This window comes from Phalaenopsis equestris, unplaced genomic scaffold (assembly GCF_001263595.1).
Source record: "Phalaenopsis equestris unplaced genomic scaffold, ASM126359v1 Scaffold212537, whole genome shotgun sequence".
NCBI lineage: Eukaryota > Viridiplantae > Streptophyta > Magnoliopsida > Asparagales > Orchidaceae > Phalaenopsis > Phalaenopsis equestris.
Genome location: NW_018231459.1, coordinates 93595 through 117659, shown reverse-complemented (window position 1 = coordinate 117659; position 24065 = coordinate 93595). Strand labels below are relative to the sequence as shown.

Below are 24065 nucleotides of genomic sequence, written 5' to 3'. Positions count from 1 at the left end.
AAATCAGCAGTTAAACCGAGAAATAGCTCTTACAAATAGTCCACCAAGTAGAGGTTAGGGGTGTTGAACATACCTTGAAGCAACAGATCCACGTCTCCATTCAGATTCCAAGGAGGGAAGAACGGTAGGCCTTCTCACAGCTGCACGGATAATATTAAGTGCGAAAAAGCAATTATTATCTTGCTTTTCCAAAAAGATAATAGATACATCTCCAGAAAGTTTAGAATTATTCATAGACAATACGGCAGGATCAAGAAAGGGTTCTAGCATTTCAATGATAAAAAGAAGTTTGTGTTTATGTTCCTGAAAATGGACAAAGGAAGTAAGTTCTGAGTCCAGATAGAATAATATGACAATTAGTGACAGAAATGCCGCAAAGTAAAGAGCTAAGATGTCAAATAAATTGTTCATACAATCTTAGATTCTAGTGCAAGTGTTTACAGACCTTATACTTCGCTAATATATCATCTACTTGTCCTGACAAGCCCAATAAGATGTATTTCAAAGCAATACGAGACCGGTGAATGGATTGATGAGGTCCCTACAGTAAACATCAAAAGAGGATATTGAAATATATATTAAGTTGGGAAAGAGATGCAGCCAAAAAAATTCAAATATCCAACTTTACATAAGTTACGAAGCCTAATGTTGAAAGAATCAAAATTTTCAGTACAGGAGCTGCCGAAAACACATTTTCTTAGGAGAGAACTAAAAAAAATTACAGATGACATTAAGGAATCAGAATTCATTATCGATGTGTAACTACCCCAATAACCAGAATAGTCAAGCTGCATCTAACTAAAAGTTCACACTAATGCATACAAGTCGAACTCTGACATACCATTTTGGTTATATATGTCTAATTATCAACCTAATATCTAGCATTACCTAATATTTAATTTTCTTAAAATAAAATCAGAAGTGTACTTGATTATATTGTAGGTCGTGTTAATGTTTACCAGCTATGCCAAAAAACATCATGATGCAGGTAAGAGAGAGGGGAAAGGATGAATGGACAAATAAAAATTAAAAACTACCATGTGAGTTCCTCGAAAACCTTCTCCGACAACATCATACTTTCTTGTAAAAGTCATAAGAACAAGTGACTTTCTTCTCCTGTAGACTCCTTGGCAAGGGAATTTAAAATAGAAGATTTTCACATGAGAGAATTCAAACTCGTAATAAGAAGCGTGATACTATAGATTAAAGGAAATGGCATTTAGCTTTTAAAATCAAATAGAGACCGTACTCAGAAACAAAATGCAAGATATGAGTGAAATATTTATCTAAATCAGTTAATAAAGCAGTTATTCATTTAACAAAATCTTCATTTAATACATACAAAAAATTAATTACTCATCTTACTTTACTTGCTTGTCACACCGATTCCCTAAATCTTGATCTTCTAGGTTCAAATATTCTTCAACCTAAATTACTATTAAACAATGACATTTTTATTAAATAATAAATATAAATTAAATAAATTAAACTTTAATTTTAAATTAAAGCATACGTTACCTTTTCAAATGATTTACTTAATTTCTAAACAAATGGGGTTGGCTACATGAATCCTTTTTTCTCCATTGCATCCAATTAAGTGTCATTTTCATTTAATTCTAATAAATTAAGATCATTTTTATACAATATGCCCAAGTCTTTTTATGTCTACTTTTGTCTTTCTTAACATAAAATGAATCTAAATTGGATCATCAGATGGTCGATGTTCAATGTGACCAAACCAGGTAAGACGACTCTCACTAATTTTGTCCGCCACCAGAAATACACCAACCGTATCACAAATATATTCATTTTGTGTTTTCGTCTCAAGTGTAATGCCACTCATCCTCCTAAGCATTCTCAACTCGACAACACTTAACTTAGTTTTATGTTTTTCTTTTAAAGGCCAAGCATTCCTGAGCAAATGGGGATGACCCTAACTCATTACAGGCTCAGAATGAGGAGCTTGTCATGCGTGTAATGATGATGAATGAAGAGGTCCAACAGGTGCGTGAAGGCCAACAGCTTGTTGCAGATAGCCTAGCACTCCTGACGAAGAGTTTTAATCGCCAGAGCAAGCGGCACATGCGCCCGGTTGAGGAGGAAGAGCAGGATGATGATGAGAATGAAGATCAGATTTTTTTCTGTGTTTGTTGATGTTACCCCGATATAGGAGCAGATTTTAAGTTTTTTTTCATTTCAATATTTTACAAACTTTCAATTTCTTGTGTTGTAAAATTTAAGCACTTTAATCAAATTATATTTAATTTGATTTGGTATCTTTATGCGTAAATTGAAGATTTCTTTTATGATTTGTGATGATAGATAAAAATCATAATATGTTGATTATGTTTGTTATGTGCAAGTATGTGGAAATCTAATCATTTGTTGAATTTTTTTGTTTCTTACAGATTAGCATCGGATTAGCATCAGAACATTATGACACTAAAACCTACAATCATCCAATGATATAAGTTGCCGCTAAAACGACACAATAGCGTCAAAGAAGACCAACGTTGGTTAGCATTGAACTTGTTCGATGCTAATCAGTGTCGGTCTTCTTTGACGCTATTGCATCGTTACACCAGCGTCGCTTGCCTGTTCGACAGTATTTTTTAGCGATAGTTGTTTTCAACGCTAATGCGGACACGTTAAAATCCAACATTAATAATGAAGCAAAGTAAATTAGTGGCGCCCATTTTAACGTCAGAAAAAACTGAAAGTATTCTGAATCTAAATTAGCGTCGGTTATGTTAAAAAGATCCTACAGAGTTTCAACGTGAGTGAGGCGAAACCAATTAGCAGTCCCTTAGATAGTCACTTCAAATTATCTAAGGAGCTATCGTCAAACTCTGAAGCAGAGAAAGCACGGATGAAGAGAATCTTTAATACTTGGAAGTTTGTTGTATGTGATAATTTGTACTAGGCTAGTTATTGCATATGCAGTGAAAGTAGTCAGCAGCTACATGGGCAATCCAAGCAAACATCATTTGGAGGCAGTAAAGTGAATTCTCAGGTATTGGAGATGATCAGTTAACATAACACTTTGTTGTGGAAATATAAGGATCAGTCTACAGGGATTCATAGATTCAGATCTGGAAGGAGATGTGGACAATAAAATAAGTACATTCTACTAAGGAGTTCTTCACATTGGGGAGCACAGCGGTGAGTTGGGTTTCCAGGTTATGGATGTTCGTTGAACATTCTACTATGGAGGTCGAATATGTTGTTATTACTGATGTCAGCAAGGAAATGATTTGGCTATAGAGTTTCATGACAGAATTGGGCAAGAGGCAAGAGATTGAAAGACTCAACAGTGACACTATGAGTGTGATTCATCTTGCTAAGAACGTCGTTTTTCATGCCAAGACGAAACACATTCAGTTAAGGTATCATTTCATTCACTCTCTTCTTGAAGATAAGTAGTTGTTCCTGGAGAAGATACACAAGCCCAAAATCCTACAGATATGTTGACGAATGTGGTAACTGTTGAGAAACTGAAGGTTTGCATGGCTTCGGTTGGGTTAATGAAGATTGAAACTAGGGGTGAGACAAGTCATGGTATGTAACCATGGTACATGACTATAAAGGAAATTCAGATTGAGGTACAGGTACAGAGGACTGGTGCTGGGTGCTATTATCTCCAAGTGGGAGATTGTTGTGTTTATAGAGCCAAAGCACCTCAAGATCCCTGCGCCTAAGCGGCGGGTTTGGGAGCCTAAGAACCCATCTTTGGACGCTAACAGAGAGGGGACGCCTTTGCGCCCCTCTTGGGACAATAAAACGGTCATATTTTTGGCACAAACAAAGGAGCCGACGCTTAAGAGTCGGCCTTGGGGGCTTAAGCACCAGGTTTGCTGGGCGCGATCCCTAGAGCTTGGCGCTTAGGCACCCCGGTGCACTTACTCTGCTTTCAGGGTTTTTAAACCAATTTCGAGGAGCGTAATGATGGTTTGGGTGTAAGTCTTCATTTGGTGTTCTTCAATAAGTTCCTGATGAAGGAGAGAAGAGTTGGACATAAGAATTTCTGGGATCTTGGTGTGTGTTTTTCACATCGGATCGGAGAATGAAGATTGTTGAGTGTCCTGTAATTTTGTTCATGTGTGAAGAGAAAACTTGTGTGAGTCATTTGTAAAACTATCTGATTTTCATAATGAATTATAGTGTGCTTTTCTAGTTATTTGATTTTGCTTCTGTGCTTAATTTTATTGTTCCGGTTTTCTTGAATTCAGTGTTCTATTCCGCGGTGAAACTAGAAGGAAATTCTTTCGAAGAAGTTTCTCCAAACAAACACACTATGGAGAAAATGCAAGCAAATCAACATTGCTTTAAATTTGAAATAAGAACATAAAATGCCACTCACAACATCAAATCCACAACAACTACATGCAAGCAAACAAAAAAGTGATTTGTTTTTTAAAAAACACATAAAATGAAACATTTGCACACATTCTAAGGATAGAAATACTCATGCAAATAACAAATATTGAAATTTTCAAGTAAAGTGAATTACATGATAGCAGTCAAACTCAAATATAGTAATTTAAAAAATGTGCAAGCACTAAAAAAGACGACGTTGCTCAAGGACTCTGATAAAAGAACCAATGTTTAAGTCTAAGTTGATGATATTTTGAGCACTAAACCAAGCGAAAATGTTGGTATGTGCTTTGACAAACACACCAAGTGTTCAAATTGGATGCCTGGGGATGTTGTGGGGCTAAACAAAGTTGCACTCAAAATTTTGCTTCGCCTCAAAAAACATGCAAGTTCTCCAAACCATCCCAATTTATTAAACTAAGATGCCTGCATACTCGATGTTTATGAATATTATGTAAACTAAAGACTATGTGAACATGCGCAATTAATTTAAAAAGCATGCAAACATTGTAAAATTTTACAAAATCTCTTTTCAAAAAAAAAAAATTTATTAATATAAAGCATAATATTTCTCAAGCGGGCCGTAAGTCTGATCCTTTATACCCTGAGTATTGGAATTGACAAAACCCGCCTTAAAGAGTGATGCATAAACACGTATTCTCAGTTGAATACAACGACCCTATTAGGGATTGAGAACAAAATGCTCTTTCGAAATCTTCAAAATCTTTTAGGAAACAAAAAATCATTTCAAAATGAAAACATTTATTATAGTTACTTACAAAAAATGATAATCTATTTTGCCAACATACTCGATCATATGTGTTTGGAGTAAATTTGAAAACATATGCAAAAAAAATAATATTTTGGTATGTAATGTAAATCATAGACCCAATCCTCTACATACAAGAGTAGAGTTGATAAGATCTTTAAAGCATATAACCTTTGAACTAACTTAATCAAAACCAATCTTGAGGATTCAATCCTCTACCGGCAATCATATGGAGTCAGTAAGGTCAAAAATAACAAAATGAAGCTACTCAAACGCCCTAATGTTGGTCAAGTTGATAGAAATATTCAATTAGCCTTGTCTATTTTCAAAAAATAAAATTCCTAAGCATCAAATATAAAAACTTCAGGTAAAAAATCCAAAATAACGGTCATATTAATAGCAAATATTAATCTAAGAAAAATCGTATTATCTAAGCACACCTAAATTTCAATGCAACTCACTTCGAGCTAAATTCATGAGGAAACATAAGAAATTTAAAAAATTGCAAAATATAAGCAATTCAAGTAAAATTTACGGATCAATGCTAACAATAAAAATCCATCTTCCACATTGATCTGCGGAAAGTAAAAAAATTTAAGGTTGACCTAAACTCATAAAAAGCCAAGCTGGTCTGCTTCTAGGCCAGCCCATTTCTTTTGAAAAACATGATAATTTTCAAGCAACTTGTGAAACAACTCTTCCACTATATCTATTGATGATCAAAGAAGCACGAGCTAATTAACAAATAAAGCCAGGTAAATCCTAGCTTCTCTAAAAATCAGCTCATGAAAAACAGTAGTCATCAATAGTTTCATACAATTTAATAAGAATAAATGACAAAAAGGTCTGGTAGATGTTAACTAGCAGATGGTAATCCAACCTTAGTAGTTTCCTCGCTTACTTCGGCATAAACATTAAGGTGAGTGTAGAGAAAGAATAGTTAAAAAGTGAAATCTAAAATATTGCAGAATAACTTAAAATTCTTAACAGTGACTGGAAAACTTGACTCGCTGGAGTAAAATTAGTTATAATAAAACACCTGGATTATACCCAAGAGGTCCTCCATAAGCTCAATTGCCAAATCTACCTGAATAAAACTTTCAACAATTAATGGAGTAATGAACTTTTACGACGAGAGAAGAATGTAAAGGTGAGCGGGGAGTGAAAAAGGTACCTTTGCAGTAATGGTTGATATCCATGGTGAAAACAAACTAGCACAGAGGTCAATAAGCACACAAGCGGTCTTTGTCTGTTGGCAGAATTGATGATTTAGACGTAGTAACTTTAAAATTATAATAAAAAGGACAAAGAGAAAAAAGATAAAATTAAATTTCACTTAAAACTTACATGCATATGCATGTGTGTATGCATGTGTGTGTGTTTTTGTCCCAAGTCATAGTAATAATACAAGTTCCTTATTTATTCTACTGTATCAAGCGTTAATGCTTGTAGGCTTTTGCCCAACCCACTAAACAGCGCCTGCAACGGAGGATTTGTAAGGTAACGGCTGTGATAGAGTTAAATATTGGCTAATATATTAATATGTATATAAATATATTTATATATTCCGAATTGCACTAATCCAGCATGTCTTTAAAACACATTTCCTCCAGTTGCTCAAAGAGAGAGCAATAGGTGGCAGGTTCAAAGAGGAGTAGGGAAGGCAAAAACAAGAAGAGAAGAGGGAGGAGAAACTATGTATTATAAAGCAGATTCAGTTATTCTTATTCTCCAACAAAATAAAATCAATTTTGAGTTAATGGGTTCAAACGTTTGAAAGAGGAGAAAATATTGAAATTAAAAATTTGATTTAAGGGTTTTTTTTTGGGTTAGATGTGTTATTAATTTAGAAATTGGTATTTAATTTAAAAAATTGTTATTTACTAGGATGTTTATCAAATAACAAACTTCAAGACAATAGAAATCAAAGTTTTAAAAGTGCGCTTCGAACTATGCTTCACAAGCAAAGTGAGGCGATGCGCATGATGCTCGCTTTGCTTCTTTGAAGCGCTAATGTTAATTTGCATGTTTTTTTTACAATTTTTAAGTTTTTAATTAATGCAGTAAAATATGATAAATTTGAAGAAATTTTAATTAATAGGTTCACCCTCAGTGGTTGCCTTCAAGTTAGGAAGTGTACGACATTCTTTTCTAGTTATATCAATTTTTTAGTCATACTTTATACTTTATAATTATTAATGAATGTAATTATATATTAATAGTTTTACATAACCAATTAGTATTTTGGTTAATAAAAGCACTGCTTGGCTCTGCGCTTTGAAGCAGAAAATAAAGTCTAACTCATCGCATTGTGTTTTTTGTTTTGATAACACTGAAAGAAATAAAGAACATGTTACTTGGAGGACTCTATAATTAGAGTGAAATATTCAATCTTTAAAATAGAGTAGAAGTATTCTTATGGGTATTGCTTGTCCATTTCTTCGATGATATTAGACTATAATGAGTATTCTAGTATAAATTTTATTCATTTTAGGCATTTTAATGATAAAATTAACATCGAAAATTTTAATGCACTACAAAAAACCTCCTATTAAAAATAATCAAAATTTATTTTCATACGTGCAAGCTCTATAATATACTAGGCATACTAAATATTCATATGTTATTACAGTTGTTACACATTGGTGTTCGTGTTAAAAGTTGATGCAAGTAGATATAGCAACTGTATATAATACTAAAAATATTTTAAATTACCCTGATGATGCTATATAATAATGTATATTTAAAATTTCTTCTAAAATTTATATCATATTTTTTTAAAAATCTCAAAAAAAATTTGGTTGATACTAAGAATTTTAATATTATAAGTGCTTATGCTCCTCATGTACGTTTAGATATAGGTTCTAAAGATAAATTCTGGAAAGACTAAGAAGACATAATACAAATCATACCTTTTAAAGAAATAATTTCTACTGGAAGAGATTTAAATGAATTTATCGGTAGAGTGGCAGAAGATTTTAGAAATATTCATGGTGGCTACAATTTTGGTGTGATCAATGAAGAACGTAGAGCCATATTAATTTTTTTTTAGGAGATTTAAATGAATTTATCGGTAGAGTGGCAGAAGATTTTAGAAATATTCATGGTGGCTACAATTTTGGTGTGATCAATGAAGAACGTAGAGCCATATTAAATTTTTTTTAGCGTATGATTTTGTTATTGCTAATACTTTATTCAAAAAAAAAAATTAGCATACTATTACTTATAAAAATTGATCTAACAAAACACAAATTGATTATTTTTTTTATGAGAAGAAGAGATCGTAGAGAATGTAAAGATTATAAGGTCATTCCAAATGAGGATTTAAATAGTTAAAATTTATTATTAGTTCTGGATTTTAAGATGAATAGTTGTAAAATGAAGAATACTATGAATCATCATTGTAGAATTAAATGAAAGTACCTAAAAAATGCAAAAAAAAATTATTTTTACGAGTAAAATTCAAAATTTCAAGATTAGGGGTGTTCATGAAGAAGCAAATTCTATGTGGAATAAAATAACAAACATTATTAAACAAGAGGCAAAAGAGGTACTTAAATATTTAAAAAAGAAATTTATAAATTAAAATAATTGGTGGTGAAATAATAATGTGCAAGAAAAGATATAATATAAAAAATTATGTTATAAAAATTGGTCCAAATGAAAAATCTTAGAGAACTGGGAAAAATATCAAATCATCCGTAGGGTGTTTAAGAGAACAATCTATGACGCTAAGAATTCTACTTTTAGTGGTCTTTATAATAGATTAGATACTAAGAAAGGTAAAAAATATATGTATAAACTAGCCAAACAAAGAGACAAGAAAAATAAAGATTCAACTCAAGTAAACTGTATTAAAGATGAAAAATCAAAAAGTGATTTTCTTAGAAAAAGATATTCATCATAGGTGGGTGAGTTGATTGATAAATTTTGTAATGAAGTTTCTGAAAATACAATCGACCTTAGTGATCTTAATATCGTTAATAATAATAAAATGTTTCATTTTTAATGTTGCATTAGTAAAAAAAAAGTTGAGAAAATATTATAGAAAACTAAGGGTGGAAAGTCTGTAGGACCTGATGATATCTCAATCGAAGTGTGGAAATATACAGGAGCTTTGGAGTTGCTTGTCTTACTAAAATATTTAAGTTTATTTTAAAAACTAAAAAGAAGTCTTGCTTTTAAGAGTAAAGGGGATGCACAAGAGTGTGCAAATTATAGAGGAATTAAGTTGATGTGTCATACTTAAAAATTGTGGGAGAGGGTAATTGAGCATAAATTAAGCGTATTACAAAGATTTCTCATAATCAATTTGGATTTATGCCACACAGGTCTACTATGAAAGCTATACATTTATTAAGAGGTTTGATGGTGAAGTTTCGAGATAATAAGGAGGATTTACATATGATTTTTATTGATTTAGAAAAAACTTACGATAAGGTTCCAAGAGATATCCTTTGGAAAGTTCTTGAGAAGAAAGGTGTTGATATGACTTATAAAGATATGTATACTAGAGCTGATACTAGAGCTGTTACTTGTGTTTGAGCAGAAGGAGGATTGACCAAATATTTTCCTATTTCTATTGGATTACACCAGGGATCGGCTTTAAGCCCCCTTCTGCTTTAGTTATGGATGATCTTATTGGATATTTACAGGAGGATGTACCTTGGAGTATGTTTTCTGCTGAAGATATCCCTTTCGTGGATAAGATGAGAGAGAAAGTTCAGGAAAAACTTGAATTATGGAGGTCTACATTGGAGTTTAAAGGCCTTCGTTTGAGTAGAACTAAAACTGAATACATTGAGTGTAATTTTAGTAGTAGCAGCTTTGTGACAGTAACTATGGGTGATCAAATTATTAAAATATGTGAAAGCTTTAGATATCTTGGGTTTATTGTTAAAAGAGATGATGATATAGATAGGAGATGTTATTAGAAGAATTCAACTTGGTTGGTTGAAGTGGAGGAATGCGTCGGAGCTATTGTGTGGAAAAAAGTATCGTTTAGACTGAAAGGAAAATATAAGATGGTGGTGAGACCTGCAATGTTTTATGGCGTTGAATGTTGGCCTTTAAAAGAAAAGCATAAAACTAAGTTAAGTATTGCCGAGATGAGAATGATTAGGTGGATGAGTGGCTTTACATTTAGAGACAAAATGCGAAATGAATATATTTGTGATAGGGTTGGTGTAGCTATAGTGACGGGCAAAATTAGAGAGAGTCGTCTTAGATGGTTTGGTCATATTAAATGTCGACCATCTGATGATCTGATTAGACGTTTTAGATTCGACTTATGTTAAGAAAAGCAAAGCTCGACCTAGAAAGACTTAGGCCTATTATACAAAAAAATAATCTTAATTTATTAGAATCAACTGAAAATATGATGCTCATAGGATGCAATGGAGAAAAAAATTCATGTAGCCGATCCCACTTAGTGGGATAAAGGTTTGTTGTTGTTGTACAAAAATGACCAAACACATTGAAATAAAATTCAACAATTTATTTTGATCACTTCGATACATAGAACAATACATAAATAAAAAAGTATAGTAGCATTAATTGAATAATTTCTTAAATAATTATTTTCTAAATGTTTTAATTAATTTTATTGTTCACAGACTTAATTTGTTGCAGCACCTCCTTCAATGCATATTAAAATAACCAAACATAGACTTTTGCATATCATATTTATCTGTAACACATTAATGTAGGGTGATTGATTATAGGTGCATAGCAATGCTAAGTATTTTTAAAGACTTATAAAAATAATGTTAAAAAAAAAATCTATAAAAGTTTGTGTTATGTGCGGGAGTTTAATCAAAGATAATGACCTATACATTGAAGGATAGAAGATTAGAAGAAAAAAACATCAAGAAGTGCCATAAAAGGTTTCCAACTCTGAATTCTTAATAGTTGGTAGGATACTAGTGGTAAGATAAGTTCTGAGCATAATAATGATTATTATGGCTAACGAATTAAGTGACCACAATATGATATAGACATGTCAAAGAGTATGAAGACATCATATGACAATCTTAAAACTCTAAACAGTAAAAATAAGAAAAAAATAAAAAGAAAATAAGAAGACCAACAATTAACTATTACGGAGAATTAAGTATTTTATTTCCCTGGAACAGATACACCTATTGCAGTGATTGTCTTTTTTCATATATTTATAAAAGCTTATTTTGATTTAAGATTTCTGCATTAAATTAATCATATCGATTATTAATAAATCTCAAATTAGTTTAAACAATCAACATACATATCATGATTCTTTTCGTGTTTTTAATCTTATATTATACTTTTTTTACTCCATTGAACTTTTAGCTCATTAAATATTACATTAAATAATATTTCATGAGGAGGAAAAAGAGCAAGTGGGGTCATGTAACCCAATTGTCTTGTATCCTAGAGTTCTGTTGTACAAATTAGAATGTATGATAAAAGAAAAGATATTTAAAATTTAAACTAAAGACCTTTGGTACATATAAATTTTTATGAAGTTTTCCAAAAATTCTTACTCCATTTTGAAGATTTAAATTATATAGACTTCCATGCTAATGAATATGATAAATCTTTTTAGATGATCATGAAAGTATAATTATACTGTGACAATCTAAATAAATTACTTGTCAACTATATCCTAATAAGTTAAACTACGATGGGTGTGTGGGAAATGTGTCTAACTGGATTATTCACCTCTATTAGGACTAATGCTAGAATAAGAGGATCAAATGTAGCGTGATAGAGATGATGGCTTATGTAGGAAGAGGCGAAAGTTCATTTCAGGTGAGCCTCAATGAAAACCAGAACGGATTCCTGCATCTCGATAATTATTAAATTGTAGTACAAACTTTATTGAATGGCTATTCATAACTACTACGACTGATTCCATCCAAAAATTGTTATTAAAATAGTCCATGGGCTGAGCAACGAAAAAATGTTATAAATATGTCAAAGTCTATGCTAGCATTATATGACTCTTTTAACACAATAACCAGCAAGAATGAGGACTAGTTTAGTGCATTAAATGATTTGATATTGAATAGTTATATTTATTTTTTATAAGCATTCAAACTTACAAAATCTCAAATTATTTGATAAGCAAAGTATGTTCTGATTCAAAGCCAATGAATTAAGCTCGATGAATTTGTAGATATTAAGAAATATGTTATTTCAAAGGTCAACATGCATGTTTATCCCAATTTATATATTTTGAACAACATAATAAAATTATTTATCCAATTAAACTTTTAGCCCATCGGATCTTGCAATTATTACTATTTTTGGTAAGAAAAAGCAAAGTAAGCTATAGTTAGCTCACCTAATATTGTCCTTCAACTCAGTATTTTGGGTGTATGGTTTTGTTTTATAAAAGAAAAAAATACACACTATGTAAATTAAAGACTTCTAATAATTATTAGTTATCTTATGAAATTTAATTGAAGCTCTATTATCCATTTTGATGATTAAAGTTATGTATGCTTTCCCATTAAAAAATATAATGGATCCATCAGATAATTATAAAAATATAGTGTGTTTTGTGATAGTCTGGGCAGACCGGTTTAAACTCGATCATAATCAGTAAAAACCATAATGGTTATTAGTGGAAAATTTGTTTGAGTAGATCGTTCACCTTTATAATATGTCCTGTATGACTAAACTGGGTTAATCTATAGAGAGACAACATACATATTTTGATACCAAAACTACTATAGAAAAAAATGAAAATCCAAAAACAATCTTTCATTAATATTAAAATAGGATAACAACATAACTCGAACGAGAAATAATAGCACAAGACATAAAATGACACAAACAAAACTCTTAAATATAACCCACTGGGTGGTGGAGTTCGGCGAGTGATAAATGATTAGGAGGGATGACGACAGTCACAGAAGGCAAGTGGTAACAAAAAGGTGTGAAACTATAGGAACAATAAGTAGGAAGAGTTGTAGATGGTCGGCAACGGTAGTGGGGTGGCTGAGAGGAGCTTGAAAGGAGTTAAATAGGGGAGACAACAATAATAATCTGCAGGAAGGGGGAATAGTTGGGTGTCGCGGTGACAGTGGGAGAGTTCGGTGGTAAAAGAGTGGAGAGGAAAAAGTTTGGCAAGGATAAAAAGAGAAGATACAATCACCACCTCAGAGAGGATATAATCGGAGCACAACCACCTCCTCAGGTACAGTCCCACAAATAGGTAAGAGGCTCCACACAAGAGATCTGTAACTAAACTCAAACACAACTGACTACCACATACACAAGGACAACAATTTATAAGCTCCCTACAGGACAAAAGAAACCTCTACACAAATGGAGGGACGTGGGAAGCCTAGAGAAATCCAGAAAGCATTTTTCGTGGTGTGGTAGCCTCAACGCCTCTTTTTGGATTGCGATAGTTCGTGATCCAGCTATGCTTCGCTCTTCCCCCTTCGGAATTCTTCTCGTTATCACGGGAGGACTCGCGCCCCTTACCGACTTTGACAAAGATCTCTTGCTGTCGCGCCACCTCGCGAGGATTCGTGATCTCCCGCTCCCGTTGTCACGCTCCTTCGATTCTCTTGCATCCACAAGAATTTGTGGGACTTCTGGCCACGCGGTTTCAAAGCGTCCACAACGGGGTGCTTGCCCTAGCGACCGCGTCAGTTTCATGGGGTTGGGAGAGCTTTGACTTCATAGGTCAAAGCTTACAGTCTTCTCTAGCCATTCCTGGATCCCACTAATGACGACCCTATCTCCCAAATCAATTGAGCAGCTTTTCCCACTTGCGGGCATACCTCTCGATTGATCTGTTCTGGTTTGGTGTAATCTGAGTCGGAGGTACGCAACCATAAATGTTCTTGCGAGCCAAATTCCGAATAAATAAATATCTCATATGCTTCTCATCTATGATAAGTTGGGCCTCAACAAGGTTGAGGGTTTGGTTAATGGGTGACTCTTATTATCTTTCAGGTCTTCCCTCTGACTCTTGAAGTTTTGGAGAAGTGCCATCTTCTGTTGCGTTTGAATAACAAGAGCTTCACAATGTTCATTCATCTCTTCATGTGAAACACTGGGGATGGTAGTTGTCTGTGATGTTGTCAATTGGTCGTTACTAAAATCATCTACTGAAATTTTAAATTATGTTATTTTCTGATCCGTGTGATCTTTGTATGTCTCAATAAAAGGTTCCCCATCTTTTAGGAGAGATGGAACCACAATCTCATCAAAAGTCGCGTGTTCCTTTCAATCATATAGAGGAAAGACATTGGATGTATTCACAAATAAGGGAGTTCTCTGGAGGAAGACTTCGTCGGATGAAAGTTCTTGTTCAAATTGTTCTTCAATATCTCCGATGTCCTCACCTTATGTTTGAACAACGCCATGCTCCGTGAAATAGATAAATACCCTGATTGTGCATTTTGCTTCCACATGTTCAAATCTTGGCACAGGCTATGATAATTTTGCGGATTGGCTTCGCTGGATAGTAACAAGGAGGTCAATTGGTGATATAGTCTCTCCTATTCGAAAGCTAGAGTCTACAACTTTTAGCGGTAATAAGTTGATAGGAACTAGGGTTGTGTTTCCCGCTTCATATTCATTTTGTCTCATTCTTTCCTTTGACCTTCCAAATCAAGGTCAAGTGTAACCTCACACTAGATTTTCTCTTCAATATCCATAAGCCTTCGCCGAAGACAGCAGAGCACTCGTTGTATCTTATCCTGGAAGGCTTGGGAATAGATCTCCTTTGTGGATGGTTACGATTTAGGAATGAGGAGGAAAACTAGGTAAAAGAGGGTAAGAATAATGGGGTCAAGCTTGCTGGCTTTTAAAAGATCGGTGAAGGGAATTTAGGCTTAGGAACATGTGCAGTGGAAAGGGTATTGGGTGACAGGAAGGAAATTTTGTAGGTTATGGGGAATGCTAGAAAATCCTAGTATAGGACTAGTTATGAGATAGCTCTGATACAAAATAATACCGAAACTAATAGAGAAAACAGTAGATACACAAAAACAAACTTTCATTAATATTAAAATATGATTACAATATAAATCAAACAAAAAATAACAGCACAAGTCATAAAATAACTCAAACAATTAGTAACTCATTAGGTGGCGAAGGCCAGTTAGAGGGATAGGAACTATTAGAAGGGATGACGACAGTCACGGAAGGCATGGTGGTAGTGAAGGTACGGAACTATTGGAACAATAAGTGGGAAGGGTTGTAGGTGGTCGACAACAGTAGTGTGGTTGTTGGGAGGAGCTTGAAAGGACTAAGGTAAGCGGGACAACAGTAACAATCTGCAGGAAGATGGAATAGTTGAGTATCAGGGTGACAGTGGGACAATTCAACGACAGAGGAGTGGAGAGGAAAATGTTTGGAAAGGGTAAAAAGGGGCACAATCACCACCTTGGAGAGGATACAGCCGGAGTATCACCACCTCCTCGGATACAGTCCCACAAAGAGAAAAGAGAATTCACACAGGAGATCTGTAACTAAACTCAAACACAACTGACTCTCAAATACACAAGGACAACAATTTATAGGCTCCCTACAAGACTAAAGAAACTTCTACATAAGAAGAGGGAGATGGGAAGCCTAGAGAAATCCAGAAAGCATTTTCGAGGTACGGTAGCCTCAAGACGCCTCTTTCTGGATCGCAACAGTTCGCAATCCCACTCTGCTCCAGTCTTCCGCCATAGAGATTCTTCTCGCTATCACTTGCAACATTGCGCCCCTTCCCGACTTCGCGTGGAATCTCCCACTATCCCGCCACCTCGCAAGGATTCACAATCTCCCGCTCCCGCTGTTGCGCTCCTTTGAGTCTCTCGTACTTTCGCGGAGCTTCTAGCCCCACGGTTTCAAAGCGTCCACATCAGGGCGCTTTCAACGCCCGTAATGTGGCGCTTGCCCTAGCACCCACATCATGTTTAAACCTACTAAAATAATTTATAGCAATCGATAACTAGAAATCTAGTAGAAAAACCTACCAAATAGTCGTCCTAAACTTTTTGTCATTCATCGTACATGATCATCCGTTTGCAATAATGTGCAAGACAATCCTCGTTCCAAAGATGATTGTAGCTTCCCCTATAGCTAAAGTTACTTGTTTCACTCGGCTTAGACACGTTTTAATTATTTTTATACTTAGAAAGTACAACTTTACTCATTTTTGTGCATGACAAGCCTTATAGAATTCATTGAAATATGTACATGAATCACATGTTGTATTTCATTGAAATATGTACATCAATCTCAAATTGTACATGCTTTATCGCATTGTTTTGTACTATTTTTAATATTTTGAAATTGAATACTATATGCAATCTTTCAGGACTTACTTGTAGCTAGGGCATTGCGTGACACTGTCCGCACTAAGCCACACTAAGCCGCACAAGCCGCTTTGCATTCATGCGACTATTTCGCAAAAGCTTTCCAAGTGTCTCCCATCATCTTGCAGCCTAACATCCCATATGACATAGGTATGGGGCGTTTGCGAAACTCCTGCAAGTCAAATTGATGTCAACGCCTACTCATGTCACAAGAGTCTTCTTCGCACTCTGCCTCTTAGAGCATCGCACATTATGTTGCCCACTTCTCTCTCGTCGGTGATAGATATTTGCTCCCTCTCATATACATGTACGCACACATTCTCTTCCATTGATCTCCGTTAAGAGATCTTCTTCACATCTTATCTTACAAAGTGTCTTCACAGCTTCTCCTACAATAATTTCTCGGAGGGCCTTGGAAGCCCTTGATGTTTCATTGGGTAATTTTGTTCCTTCCTTCCAAATAGTTAAGCCTCCTCCAAGTTAGCTTTTGCACTCTTTCACAAATGTTATTCATGGTTCAAATCTTTTTGGATGTTTTCCCATTTCCACTCGATAAATCTCAACTTTCATCAAAACTCAGAAACTCTTCAGCATAAATAGCCTTCATTGTTCGAGGCAAGCATGTTTTTCCCTTCTTCGATGAGAAGATTTTAAAGCTTAACGGGCCCCTCACCCTCTTGCTTAGTAACAAATTTCTGTTGAAAATCATCGCATAAAGATAATTCACAAGTTTGTGTATAATTTACATTTATTAGGTGACTATTCCATTGAGTTCATTTACCCTTAGTATGTCATCATAAGAATTTCTTTAAAACTAGATTACACTTTTCTCACAATATTCCTACTATATTAATTAACTCCTAATGCATATAATAAATGATCCCTCAATTTTGATTGCTCCGTAGAGCCTCCTATCACTTCAATTTGGATCATATTTTATAAGTCCAACTGCACTATGTCAACCAATCTATATTATTCTCCTTGGTTTCAAGATTAGGAAAACCTTTGCAGCTGAATGCTACAAAAACTTATTTTTCTAGGCATTATATCACTAGCCTTAATAAAATTAGATACTACTATCATCTTCCATAAAGAGGTGCAGATTAATGGTTTGTTTGGGGTGGCAGTGACATTTTTTTATAAAAGTTGTGGTGGAGAAAACTTCTTCAAAAACTGCGATAGGAATAATGGATATGTATTCTTTTTGAAAGATCGAATAGCAGTTTTCTTAAAATTGTCCCACTTTAATAGGTCAAATTATAAAAAACAGATTTCCGCTACATAAATTTTTAGAGAGAAATAAGAAAATTCCCCTAACAGAGTTGTGGTGGTTGTTTGAAAAGCAAAATAGACAAAAAATTGTTCAAAACAGACCCTATGTCTCAGTCATTTGGATATTTGCCAAAGCTACAATTTTACAAAATTCCATTATGGAAACTATTTAAAAGGCATTCAAGATGCATAAAAAAATGTCATAGGCTTATGCTTTATTTTGTCCAAGGCATGTCCCTCAATAGATTTGAGACCACCTCAATCAGGTGATGTAAAAAATTATATTATATTATTAATACATATAATATCATATTCTATTATATTAATACTTTATATATTTGACCAAGCATTGCAAATGCTCAAACAAAGTTGTGTAGATTAGTTGGTCGAGTTATTAACTTTTTTATTTTATTTAAAATTATATTAGATCTAATATTAATTGGCATGGGGTATAAAAAAATGTAGTGTTTGAAATAGATTTAGATCAAATAAAACAGAATTAAATGATAATTTAATTATTATGTATAATGACTCTTCTGAATATGATGAAAGTGAGGAGGCCACCTTGAATCTTGGCTATCATGGAGTGTTAAAGTTTTAAGTGTGATTAACTTGAATTGGATTTAAAACTTTCATTTTATATCAATTTTTAAGATTGATGATTTATACTTTATGATAATAAATTAAATCAATAAATTGATAATTTATGTGACATTTATAATTTAATTTATTTTTTTTCTATTTTAAGGTTTACGCCTCGAGACTCATGTGTCGTTTCCTAAGACAAAATGCCTTAATTCATGACTTTGATTTCTTTAATAATGCATACTACCTCTCTTAACATAAATTTTGAACATAAAATCTTTAATTGTTTTAATGTCTCATCCAAGCTAAATAAATCAAGTTCAATCACAAAAAATTACACATAATAACTTGTTGAGTATTGGACCTTATTTAGGGTCCTATTGACAAAAAGAGAATATTAAGAAAGTCTAGGGATGTATTTGTAAATACCCTATTTAAGCCCATGTTATTCATGTGCAAGGAGAGTTTTTGAACAATTCCTTCTATTTGATAGTAGAGCCTAACCCTAGCCGGCGCTAGAAATCGACGTACAGAGACCCACAACTCGTTGGAGAAGCCAAAGACGCAGAGGGGAGGCAACAACGGGATCGCGGTCACGTGAGCCTTGCAATCACGATATAGTGGGGTGAAGCTCCGATCAGGATACAGTCGCGATTAGAGGGAAGGCACAACGGGGCGAATCCAGTCGTGATTCAGCGTGAACCCTTGCAATCAGCGTGCAGAGTCCGACTGGATCGACATGAAGATCGCAATCGAATGGATCGTCATATAGATGCTCCCCTCGTGATTAGAGGGAAGGCAACAATGGAATAGGCATGATACCCGTGATACAGTCGTGATTATTACTAAGCAGGGAGGACACAATGTGATGGCAGACTTGAGATGCAATAGCTGGTGTGATCACAACTTACAGATGCGAAGGATAATATTTGCATGTTATCTGTGTAATCTACACGTAGATCGTTTTGATTGAGGATGTTTGGAGATATAGATAATGCGGGAGGTAAAAGATTGGAGCTTATGGAGAAGATAGATCCTAAAGGTCTAAAGGTTTTGGTCAGGCTCATACAAGGACCTAGCGTCTCGAAGGAGACACTACCTCACAGCACTTAATCCGTCACAGGTGAAACTAGATCTTCTTCCTTCGGATATGAAACTTGATGGACCGGCCATGTATTTGAGTTGATCATGTCGGATTGAGGCTACTCTATAGGGAAGAGAGACTAGAGGGATATCTGACGGGGTCGAGCCAAAAAGTGACAGTGTTGAAGGGGATAAGTGGAGGACCACAAAAGCCTTAAATTACACCTAGCTACTCAACTAGATGGTTCTGTCAATTGCATCCTCGACAGAAAGCATTCGAAAGGTGAAAAACATATGAGCAAATCTAAAGAGGATTTATGATGGGACTGAGAACCATATGAGGGGGTTCCAAATTCTGCGCAAGCTAGAGGCAGTGGTTTAAGGTAATGGACATATTCAAGAGTACTCCATGGAGTTGGAGCGGTTGTGGGCAGATCTTGATCACTTCTCACCAATGTCGAGCTGTGGCGATTCGGAGTGCAAGAAGGGAAAGATCTTTGGACATGTGAGAACTATGCAATTTATGGTTCATCTGAACTTAGCCTTTCATCAGAGGAGATCTGTCCTCTTAGATCGGGCGACTATCCCTTCACAGGGTGAGGTCATTGTTGCAATGATACACAAGGAGAGTAGCATGAAGCTACACTTAGAGTCGAGTGGACTTCTGGGAGCGCAATCAACTTTGGCTGCCTGGAGCTCAGGTATAACAGTATCCAGGGGGAGACTCGCAAGTGCTACAACAATGGTGAAGTTGTTCATCTCAGCAAGACATGTCCTGGCCACATAAGGAGAGAGAGGCGGGTGGACATGAATAGAGTGGAGGTCGTAGTCGTGTTAGTGGTGGTTAAAAAGGTAGAAAAGAGGGTTACCGGGCAAATCTAATGATAAAAGAGAAGGGAAAGACAGGAGTGATTTTTGTCATAAGAAACATGAGTGCTTGGAGTTATTGAAAAAGAAACTGAATGCATCAGGATATAGGACTGAAGATTCTTTCAACCAGCCTTCATCAAAAGGTAACATTGGCATTTATGCTCACTCTGACAAAATACTTGTGATACGTATACTCTTGCCTCTATTTCCACCACAGAATCATCAAAATGGATAAAAAATTCTAGTGCATCTCGGCATGTGATAGGTACTACTAGAGAGTTTTCTTCCTATACTCCCCTAACAGTACCATACAGCATATAGACTACTGATGGTACAACATAGCCTGTAGTTGGTAAAGGTACAATGAGGGGTATCAATTATATGACTTCGTTCAATATTTTAGATGCTCTTTTCCCAGTGTACCTTTTATTGATTAGTGTCATTATTATCCAAATGTGTTGTTTCTTTTGATATTCATAAGATGACATTCCAAAAGAAAAGGATGGGTCAGATATTTGAGATTGAAATGTGACATTGTGGAATCTGTTACTTCGAACGAGAAAGGATGGACACTTAACTTTGACATCCATGACAGAGTTTGTTGTCGTAGGAGAATATGGGAGGAGTGTGGAGGATGTGTTGCTGCTACAACACAGACGTATGGGAAATCATTGTTTCAGTTTTTTGAGTCAGTTGTATCATCTTTTATATGAAAAGACAAATAAACAAAAGCTGGTTTGTGATACTTGTGAGTCTGGTAAACTTACTAGGAGCTAGTATATCAGTTCTGGGAATACGAGTTCTAGTATTTTTTACGTGATAAATTCTGATGTTTGGAGGTCCTTTCCTACAGATTCTATGAATAATTATTGATATTTGTGACAGTTATTGATTGTTTTGCTCATGTTATTTAGTTATATTTGATAAGAAATAAGATGGTATTTGATTCCTGTAAAGACTTCCGCAATACAATCCAAACTCAATATGGTGCAGTAGTGAAGTTATTGAAATCTAATAATGGCATAGAATATACCAATAAAGCATTTGAGGAATACTTATCAGCCCAAAGAATACAACATCAAACTATATGTTCAAACACAACATAAAATGGAGTAGCGGACAGAAAGAATGGATACCTGCTAGAGATAGCCCGAAGCATAATCATCACAACAAATGTCTTAAAGCACTTATGAGGGCATGCAGTTTTGACAGTTGCTCAATTGATCAACAGGGTGCCCTCAAGAGTGTTGCATTAAGAATCTCCTTGTTAGATGTTGAAAGGAGAGAATAACATGATCCTCCTAATGAAAGTGTTTGGATTTATATGTTTTGTGAGCGATAACAAGGCATCAGTAGGGGAGTTAGATCCCAAAGCTGTGAAATGTGTGTTTGTAGTTTATTCTGCTACCTAGAAAGGGTATGCCTGTTGGAGCCCAATAGAGAAGAGAATATGAGCATGAATTTGTCATTTTGAGAATTTGGACCATACTAATTGGTGACTCGCCAAATACAGGAGATATGAGGCAAGCGGGGATGAGTAGCAATGGTGAGAGAGTGGTACATTAGGAAGAGAAGCCTTAACTAATGACGTGGGATAAATCAGTCAAGGAACTTGAAAATGAGAAGTGTAAACATAGAGGTTGTGAGATTTAGGCTAAAGGTGAGCTAAGTGTGTAAACACGGAGAAGGAAGCAAATTCAGGGGACGGTACCTGCATTGACACTTGTGTCATCTAGCCCCTTATCCCGGTCATCTTTGACACTTGAGACACCTAAACCATCCACCTCTGACTCAGATCTCTCAGATGATACGATTCATCTTCCTGCTAATGCCCAAACTTTAAGGAGGATCTTTCACAGCAATGCAGGATATCCTCTCGATTGTTTTGGGTGGAAACACGATATTGCTAACTTTGTTTCATATTCTAACGTACCACATTTGCATAGAGCATTCATTGCATCTTTGAACACTGTATCTATACTCAAGTGTTGGCATACTGCTAAGGAGGATCCCAAGTGAAAAATAGCTATGCATAAAGAGATTAGGGTTCTCGATAAAAAACAAACATGGGAGATGGTGCCACTACCAGCACAGAAAAAGGTGGTTGGGTGCAAGTGGATCTTCACAATGAAACAAACCAATAACGGAAGGTGGAGCGGTACAAAACACGACTGGTAGAGAAAAATTACAGTTAGACATATGACATTAATTATGATAAAACGTTTGCACCAGAAGCAAAAATGAGCACAATAATGGCACTGATTTCTTTGGCAGTAAATAGCGGTTGGAGGTTATACCAACTTGACGTGAAGAATGCATTTCTTCATGGTGAGTTAATAGAGAACATATATATAGAGATACCACCAGGATTTGGTACAGTCCAAACAGTGGGCAAGGTGTGTAGGCTCTAGAAGTCACTGTATAGCTTTGAAGTAGTCTCCTTAAGCCTAGTTTCACAAGTTTAAAAAGGTTATGATAGGTATGGGATATCAGCAGATCAATGCATGCCATAAAATGTTATTTCGATAACATGAATGTCATATCGCTATGCTTTTTATATGTTGATAGCATCATTGTCACCGGTGATGATGAGGCAAAGATTGCCCAACCAGGAAATGATTGAGCAATTAATTTGAGGTGAACTTGGACAACCCAGCTATTTTCTTGGGACTGAAGTAGCCCGTGGACCTAAGGGAATGATCTTGTCCCAGAGGAAGTATGCACTAGATCTCCTCACGAAAACAGACAGGCTAAGGTGCAAATTTGCAGTCTCTCCAATTGATCAGAAGGCCAAGTTGAGTGCAAAGGCGAAAGAACAGATTGATCATGAGAGGTACTAGAGATTGGTGGGTCGGCTGATCCATCTACGTTGCACTCGACCCGACATCTCTTTTTGTAGTGAGCGTGGTGAGCCTCTGCATGCATGATCCAAGAAAAGGGCATAGATACAGTGTATCGGATTCTGAGGTACCTGATGAGTGCACGAGTAAGGGGTATATCTTAAGTAAGAATGGGCATGTAGACATTGAGGGCTTTTGTGACGTTGTTTGGGCGAGTTGTGCAGATGATAGAAGATCCACCTCAGAATATTGCATGTTCATACGAGGCAACTTGGTCTTTTGGAAGAGCAACAACCAATATGTAGTAGCGCGGTCAACAGTAGAAGCGGAGTACAGGTTCATGGCCTTAGGAGTTGCCGAGATTATGTGATTGAGAACCTTGTTAGTCGAGCTCAAAGTGGGCCAAGGAACTCAAATGAAGTGGAGCAACAACAAGTCAGCAATCAACATTTCCAACAACTCGGCGAAGCACGATAAAACCAAACATGTGGAGATTGTCAGATTCTTCATCACGAAAAAGCTGAATAACGGGTTACTGGAGCTAAGTCATGTAACCACTGGAAAGCAAGCAGCTGACCGCCTCACTAAATAACTTAGCTCACTTGATTTGCCTAGGTTTTATGAGAAGATGGGCTTAGTGAATATCTTTTGCCCATTTTGAGTGGAAGTGTGGAGAATTGGACCTTAATTAAAGCCCTATTGGTAAAAAGGGAATAATGAAGAAGTCTAGGGGTATATTTGTAAAATATTGTAATACTCTATTTAAGCCCATGTTAAGAATGTACAAAAAAGAGTATTTGAACAATTCCTTCTATTTAACTTTTTGGTGGAAGACCGCCCTTTTTCTGTTCAAGTGTGCTCCAAAAACTAGATCCAGGTTCAAATTATCTTCAGGACAAACTAATAGATATTCAAGTTTAAACGTGCCTATTGATTGTGATCACTTCACCTACTAATAAA

At 35.3% G+C, this 24065-nt stretch overlaps 1 protein-coding gene across 6 annotated transcripts in view; it reads right to left on the bottom strand.

Moving 5' to 3' along the window:
• LOC110036913 overlaps window positions 1–24065 on the bottom strand; it is a 116523-nt gene that overhangs the window by 34403 nt on the left and 58055 nt on the right. For all 6 annotated transcript variants that reach the window (XM_020741466.1, XM_020741469.1, XM_020741467.1 and 3 more), the window contains 4 exons: window positions 6318–6392; window positions 6183–6230; window positions 446–541; window positions 74–303 (listed from right to left, as the gene is read on the bottom strand). In XM_020741466.1, the coding sequence (XP_020597125.1) occupies window positions 74–303; window positions 446–541; window positions 6183–6230; window positions 6318–6392 (449 nt within the window). The remainder of the gene's footprint in view (window positions 1–73; window positions 304–445; window positions 542–6182; window positions 6231–6317; window positions 6393–24065) is intronic.